The 7,970-nt window shown below is 37.5% G+C and overlaps 1 protein-coding gene across 2 annotated transcripts in view; it reads right to left on the bottom strand.

Annotated features, from left to right (window-relative positions):
* Nucleotides 1-454: 454 nt before the first annotated feature.
* Nucleotides 455-7,970, bottom strand: part of LOC120127091 (ethylene-responsive transcription factor-like protein At4g13040) — an 18,334-nt gene continuing 10,818 nt past the window's right edge. Inside the window, exons 1-7 of one of the 2 annotated variants that reach the window (XM_039145095.1) lie at nt 4,305-4,345; nt 3,807-3,921; nt 3,466-3,596; nt 2,181-2,271; nt 1,549-1,729; nt 928-1,049; nt 455-832 (exon numbers count right to left, since the gene is read on the bottom strand). In XM_039145095.1, the coding sequence (XP_039001026.1) occupies nt 741-832; nt 928-1,049; nt 1,549-1,729; nt 2,181-2,271; nt 3,466-3,596; nt 3,807-3,849 (660 nt within the window). In that variant the 5' untranslated portion in view covers nt 3,850-3,921; nt 4,305-4,345 and the 3' untranslated portion in view covers nt 455-740. Of the gene's footprint in view, nt 833-927; nt 1,050-1,548; nt 1,730-2,180; nt 2,272-3,465; nt 3,597-3,806; nt 3,922-4,304; nt 4,346-7,970 lie in introns of those variants that run through there. The other variant, XM_039145094.1, reaches the window with a different exon arrangement.

Here is a 7,970-nt window from a genome sequence, read left to right as displayed (position 1 = left end):
CCATGTAGAAACTGCAGAGGCTCAAGTTGGTGTTAGCATCACATACCAGCAGCAAGAAAGAGCCTGACATGCTCAATATAGATGTTAGGAAGCACTGCAGAAAGTAAGTAACGTTCCTTCTATTTATCGTTGAGGAGTTTCCAGACTGTAAAACAAGAATTAGAAGTGACATTATATGTAACCTAATGGTGTCTGAAATATTTACAGCTTGAATTTAAATTATGCTGCTGCTGTTTGCTATTTAGTCTTTGCAGACGATTATGCAGAATTGATGTAATGAAATCTAAACTTTACCATCAATGTAAATCGAACGCATTACTCGTCTCCGAATAGAACTAAGATAAAATACAGGGCCAACTAAGCAAAGGAACCCCTATGTTCTCCCCAATAATATAGCAGATGGAGATAGAGTACAATTGGCATAATTTAATGTGAATAATAAGGATTAATGCTCTTTTTTTTAAATAGAATTTTTTTTAGCAATAATCATTTTGCATGCCTTCGATTAGTCTAATAACAATGGTGCAGGCTGATGATGCAAGTAGTATTTACCACTTATTTGGGATTTAAACACTAGATATCTGCTTACCAGAAGATGATAATAATGAGATTTATCATTGCTTGTTGCCTGAATAGGGGGCCTTTTATACACCCAAAAATGGAGACTCTGCAACTAGAGTTTAGTTACTAAAACCAGATTACTCAGCCTCATTCTTTGGTAGCTGAGAAGCTATTGACTCCTAACTCCTTGTATGCTGTTCCCAGTCACGACCGTCCACTATTTCAGGTTCAGTGCTTTTCTGTGATCCAACCCCGAGCTTTCGCTTGTATTCTGTAATCATCATTCAAAATAGACCCATTGAATGTTATCAAGTGATTACAGCTGAGATAATAAGGATAGAGAAGCAGTACACAAAAGGTTTTTACTTTTATTGGCAATTGAATGTCGAGTATATGCCAAAAACTCATCCCATTTGAACTTTCTAAGCTCTTGTTTTTCCTCCTCTGAAAGCTCAAAGTTAGGCTCTCTTCCACACATGAAAGCGGCTCTACATATAAAAACGTCTATCTATCAACATAGTTACTCAGTAAGACGGTTATATTACCAAAAATCAACGCTAGGAAACCATCTTAGCACATTACAAAATGATAGAAACCAGCACTGTTTACTTACATTCGTTGACAAAATAAAAGCCGGTGAAAACTACTGAAAGCAAACAAACAAAAATTCCAGGCAAATTCAGCTCTTTACTAGTCCTTTAGAGACAAAAAGATAATCACATATACTCACCGCTTTTTCATACATAACATCTTATATTTTTGTGGAATTTGCATATGAGTAGCACTTCATTGTATTTATCATCAATGTGCATGAGCACTTTCAAAGAAATTCATTAATAGCCATGAAGAACGATTTTAACTCATTCCAAGTTAAGCATGAAAATAAATGAACACCATTTGTATGTATCAGACAACAATATATGAAGCTTAAAGGTTTTTGCATTTACATCAAACTAGACAATTACAAGCAAGATAAAAGTCAACTACCTGTCATATAAGCGGGCAGCTTCTTCTTGCGAACCAACAGTGCCCAGGTGAATTTGTTTCTTGTCAACTTTTATTGCAGCCTGCCATTTCATGTTTTTGAAGTATACACCCCTCATTAGACAAGGCTCTTGGTTTTGAACATGCTTCCTTCTGTGTCGCTTCCTTCGTTTGATTGGTTGCCCTATAGATTATAGATTGTACACAGGCATCAGTCAAAATGTAGAAATTAAAACGGCTCATAGCATCAGACTTTGATGCTAATGAGTAATTACATGTTTAAATAAGGAAGTGGCACAACATCAACTCAGTTCCGAGATATATGAGTTCCTCTTTATTCTAACAAAAAGGGGTAAAAGTTAAAACACCGACTCCCACTGAAATTGCTTCTCGATTTATTTCAAGTGTCCTTTTCCAGAAGGAGCACTCTAGGATAGCCTAAAAGGAGATATAAAGGAAAGTCCAAAAATAACATGGCAGTAAAAATGTTGATCATTAAAGAAAAAAGTTAAGAAAATAATGAGAGGAGGGGATAGAGAAAGGAGGAAAAGGCAACAACAAGCCGTAAACAAGTGAAAATTTCAGTTTCAACTATATAAGTGAACAAATGAACATGTGTTTCCAGAGATACAAACCTGGAAATGGTTGATTATGATGGTCTTTTGATGAACCAGAACCAAAACCAGAAATGATTGGTGACCCGCAGCTAACCTTAGCAATGCTTTTCTGAGAGAGCATTAAATAGTTACATTTAAGTATAATCTGTAGTAAAAGACAGAATTGAACAGTGCATGTCTCTTAGCGTTTATCTATCATGAACTTAAGAATCCGAATCATGATTGCTTAATATATTCATTATGAACCTCCATTTTGATGCATGCCAATTAAATAAACTAAAAGAAAAAACACAAAATATTTATTAAAATTCCAAAACAGCAAAGGGTATCCACAAACAGTAAAACCGATTTTGTAATGCGAACAGCTTATTTCCAATTACATGTTCTGGATCAAGAGTGCAATTGGCCAGTATGCCAAATATGTAGGCACTTGAATATCATTTTGATTGACGACTGAATATTTATCCTATGATTCAAGCTCGAAAAGGAACCATGATATGTTAAACAAGTTTTATGGCCCGGGAACCTAGGAATCCTAAGGATCAAATATGTGACAAAGTTGCAAACACAAGAAAAACTACCATCACTACCAATTGCATATTTTCTATCGGTTATGAGTGAAGAAATAATTCTTTCTATTCAACGATTCTCATACAGATCTGTTAAATGAGGCAAAAGGTGAGTAGCACATACACCTACGTTTTCTCATGTAGATCCACCTTTTAGCTCACTAACCACACATGCCACCAATAGATGGCTTGGATGTTCATATAACAATAACTACCAAACCAAACATAAATATTGACCGATCTCATGAAAAGATGCAATTGTAACCCCTGCAATGCAAACACAGATAGCAAAACAATGATGAAGGTAAAATCTAATCTCTACCAGTAATCATCAATAAACACATTCTATGATGTTTACTTAGTTAAATATTACCAAGCCTTTGTAAAATATGGAAATAAAAAAAGACCAAATTCAAATTAGCAGAGATACAAGAGATTGGGGAAATGCACTATGATTTATGATCCGCAATATATATTCCTAAAAATGTCAGATACTGGTTAATAACTAAAAGTGGCTATAGTAATCTTAACATAAATTAATGAGGCACCATTTAGGCAAGCATCCCTAGCCCAAGAGGGAAAAATGGTAAAAAGAATATCAGCAAGCTGCCTGGTTCGTACATGATGGTAAAAAAATCTGTATGCAAACAACTGATACCAGCACACTGATCAATCTTACCATGTGAAACCATTAAATGCCACACCTGATAAATCGATTATTAATGCAAACTTACCATGTGCATGTGGTCGGCAGAATCTGAGTGCATGGGATGCACACTAACTGATTTTGCATTCTGGCTTGAACTTTCAGGGACATTTCCATTATCAAAGAATCTAGAAAGTGGAGTCAAAAAGGAACACTTCCCTACAAAAGGTCACCGAATTTCGTGAATGATATTATTCAATCATAATCTCGAACTTGATTATACTCTATCATAGTTTACTCAATTAGAAAGGCAAACACTTGAAGGACACACTTTATATAACACAATATAGCAAATGTTCCTAATCATTCATATATATCAATAGGAGCAATTAGTTATACAAGATAAAGAACATCTCAACTGAAATTTACCAGAGCAGAGTCTCAGGAGTCTGCGTCTACGTAAGCTCACCATGTTGGCAACCTTTTAATCAGTGAACAATGGCTAAATCGACCGTCCTTTGCATCTATCCATATGCTTGTGCTCCTAAGGTTATCAAAGATGGTGATTTATAAGTGGATTAAACAATTAGAAAATGATGAAAAATGAAGAACTTATTGAAAAATGAACAAGATGGCAGGAAAAAACAGAAGGCTGTTATCGGAAACAGCTTCATAAAATAAGTAAACAGGAACTAAGATATCACCCTATTCTACTTAGCTACATAACAAAATGAGAAAAAGGACGAGACACAAGGAAGGTCATCAAAATTACGAGTCCATGTTAATTTAGACAAGAAATTCAAGGAAAAATAGAATTGCCAGGTGAAAACTCCCAGATGCTAATCAACTTTTTGTTATCAAATACTAATATCAACCACACGTACTATTCGGCAGCCTGAAAACCAACTAGTTTCTCATTACACGCACGTTTGATTTTGATTTCAATAATGTAGGATAGAAAAACAAAGGGGTTAATATCTAACGCCCATGCACGGATTAGATTTCAACTAGAGAAAATAACCTCAGTGACCAAAAATCCCATATAATATACGATTTTAACCAACTTTTTCCGGATTTGCAAAAATGACCAACAAAATCGCAATGCGATCGCTAATTCGCAACGCGATCTCCATTATCGCAAATTCGCGTTGCATTTCGCGTTGCGATAGTTGGAAATCGCGTTGCGATGGTATACAGTGTCGTTGCGATTTTCCCAATTCGCAATGCAAATAAGTAAATCGCAACGCGAATTGGGAAAATCGCAATGCGATACTGACTATCGCAATGCGATACTTACTATCGAAATGCGATAATACAAAATCGCAACGAGATACTGACTTTCGCAACGCGATTCTGACTTTCGCAACGCGATTTACATAGCGCCATTCGTATTAACGCGTATTTTTTTTTTCAAATTCCAAACACGAATTTTTTCTTAATAAATCGGAAACTGAACCGTCACAGTAATCGCAACTCATAACCTCAAACCCAAAATCACAACACTCAGTCTCATCTCCATCTCTCACTCTCTACGGCGAAATCCGTCCCCATCTCCGAAGATTTCCGTCCCCATCGCCGGCGAAATCCCTCACAACCATTCACAGTCAAAAATCCCTCACAATCATTCAGAAATGGAAAATCAACCTCCGAGGGTTAGTTTTTTTATTTTTATTTTGAAATTTTTGCATTATTTTAGGTTTTTCATATTGAGATTGATGATAAGTTTACTGGTAATTTCAATAATAGATTAACCATTTCACTTAGATTTCTTATTAAATTCATTCGATTGCTGCCAATACTGCTAAACTGTTTAGCCTGTGAAGTTAGTATTTGTCTTTGTTTTGTCTTTTGGTTGAAGTAATGCAGAAGAAGAATAGTTTCGAGAATGAAAATCGCAACGCGGAAATAACTATCGCAACGAGAGAATCACAACGCGAAATAAAAAACGCAACGCGAAACAAAAATCGCATTGCGATTTTCATTTCGCGTTGCGATTTTTATTTCGCGGTTGCGATTTTCATTTCGCGTTGCGATTGTCTGGTCGCGATAGTCATTTCGCGTTGCGATTCTATCGTTGCGATAGTCATTTCCGCGTTGCGATTCTCATTATCTCGTTGCGATTTTCATTTCAACCAAAAGACAAAAACAGTGTTGCAAATTTTAGTTTCAAGAATAAACTACTATTTATGTTTATTGTTTTGTTTTTGGTATATCTTGACAGTGTAGTTTTTGGTATATCTAACTTGGTATGTTTATTGTTTTTTGTAGAAATTTTTTTCGGCTTCATTGACATTAAGGAATAAAGTTAGCCTAGCCACTACAATTGCTTCGAAGCTTTCACCTGCACAAAGAAAATTGTTTGAAGAAACCTGCTTCGGGCCATGGCTGAGAGTACAGCATCCGGGTGGAGATGCTAGTTTGACCCATTTGTGGCTTCAGACTATGACTAGCGATCTACCCGACAGTATACAACGTGGTGAGGAAGAGATATGGTTTCATTTTCCACCGGCGTATACTTGTTTTGGGCGGAAGGAGTTCTGCTTAATCACTGGTCTACGATTCGGACACGATGATGTAGGCCGGTACACTCGTCATATCACCCGCCCATCATGGTTATCCAGGGTTTTTCCTGATGAGTCAATAGAGAAGCCGAACTTACACGTCGACGACATGAAGAAATTGTTTAATAAGAAAGATGGTTTTACTCGGATGAATGACGTCGATGTTGTCCGAGTATGCCTTCTACTACTTTTGTATGCCGGCTTTTTAGGTAGAGAGGCCAGACAACCTATTCCTCAGGAGCTAATATTATTGGTAGATGACCTAAATGCATGGAATCTGTTTCTGTGGGGTTCGTATATATGGAAAGCTACCTGGACTAAGTTGTCGTCTGCCTTTGATGACCGCAAAAGTTTGCGGGGCGATGGGTCGAAATACACTTTGTCAGGCTTTGTTTGGGCCTTTAAGGTAAGAATTTCTATATAATATTTTCAAAATTATAATTAATTATTTAACAATTACTAATGTTTGTTATTATATTGTTTGTAGATTTGGATATTCGAGGCCTTTCCCGCCATGAAGACATATGCAATAAAAACTTCAAATGATATTCCCAGGGCTATTTCCTGGAAGAGGAAACGTCTGTTGGATTGGGAAGACTTAATACCATATGCGACAATAAATAATGTAAGTTAACACAAATACTATCATATATAAACAAGTTATTAATAGTAGACGTTTAACTTTGTTTGAGTTTTTATATTTTTAGGAGGCCAACATTCCATTAATGAGACTGATACCCACGAAGGCTGAGCTTGCCACTGATTGGTGGCAAGCTAGTCAGCGTTTTCTTGATGGCACGAATGATGAGCAGCCTTCACTTCCTCCACTTCGAGAGCCATCACCTGATCGACCCGACTATACACCTCTACAACGAGAGCCATCACCTATCCCGTCACATCATCGAGCCTCTTCTCCACCATCACCTCATGATAGGCGACCGGCAAAGATTCCACGACTTATATCTCCCTATTCTCCACCTCCATGGGATGAGTTAAGGGAGTTACGTGATGAGGTCAATGCCTTGCGTGAGGAGATCGGTACTCTACTTAATAACGATGGTGCATGACGTGTGGAGGTGTCTACTTTACGTGGTGAGGTTACCGCTCTACGTGAGATGGTAGTATCGTTGCAGAATGAGGTTCATACTCTACGCAACGAGGTAAGTTTAAGATTTTCCATATTTAACTTGATGATAAATTTACTCGTAATTTCACTTAAATTAACCATTTCACTTAGATTGCTTAGTAAATTTATTCGGTTGCTGCCAAAACTGCTAAACTTTTTACTTTAACACTGTGAAGTTAGTATTTGTCTTTGTTTTGTCTTTTGGTTGAAAGTTTGAAATATATTTATCTTTGTTTTCACTGTTTAAATATCATGTCTGTTTATTTACTGATATTTGTATTTAATTATTTAGCGGACCGATAAGGTGGATGCTTTACGTCGTGTTTTTCTTGCACGACAGAGTTCACGCATCAGACGGCGTGCACGTGCTATTAAGTCTTCGTATACCCCAATAGTGCGAAGACACCGCAAGAAGAAGCCCGACTCGCCTGTCATCCCTCAAGAGTCCACTCCTATCGTTGAAGAGGCCCCTATCATTCCTCGAGAGTCCCCTCCCACCGTTCAAGAGGCCACTGTCATCGTTGAAGAGGTCCCTCCCACCATTCAAGAGCCCGATTCACATGGCGTCATATGTAGGATTCTTGAGAAACCCTCTGACGTGCCGGACATGATGGATTCAAGTTGGCTCTCGTATGAGTTACCAGCCAGTACCATACCGGTATCTGAAGAGGAGAGGAAACAACTACCGGACACAATTCTGGATAACACCCTTTGGGCTAAGACCGCAGTTGATTTTTATCTACATGAGCGAAGCCAGGGGTGTTTCACTGACATATGCAAGCTCAATGATGATATCTATTTGTTGCTTGATCGGTCTTGGTGGGGCGTATTATTAGGGGTCGAAGACAATGGCTATTTCGATGGAGGGGTAAGTCTTATATTTTTCTTATATTTTCATTTGATTGT

This window comes from Hibiscus syriacus, unplaced genomic scaffold, assembly GCF_006381635.1.
Source record: "Hibiscus syriacus cultivar Baekdansim isolate YM2019G1 unplaced genomic scaffold, ASM638163v2 tig00110462_pilon, whole genome shotgun sequence".
Taxonomy (NCBI): Eukaryota; Viridiplantae; Streptophyta; class Magnoliopsida; order Malvales; family Malvaceae; genus Hibiscus; species Hibiscus syriacus.
Note: the sequence above shows the minus strand (reverse complement) of the source record. Positions and strands in the feature narration are given on the sequence as shown.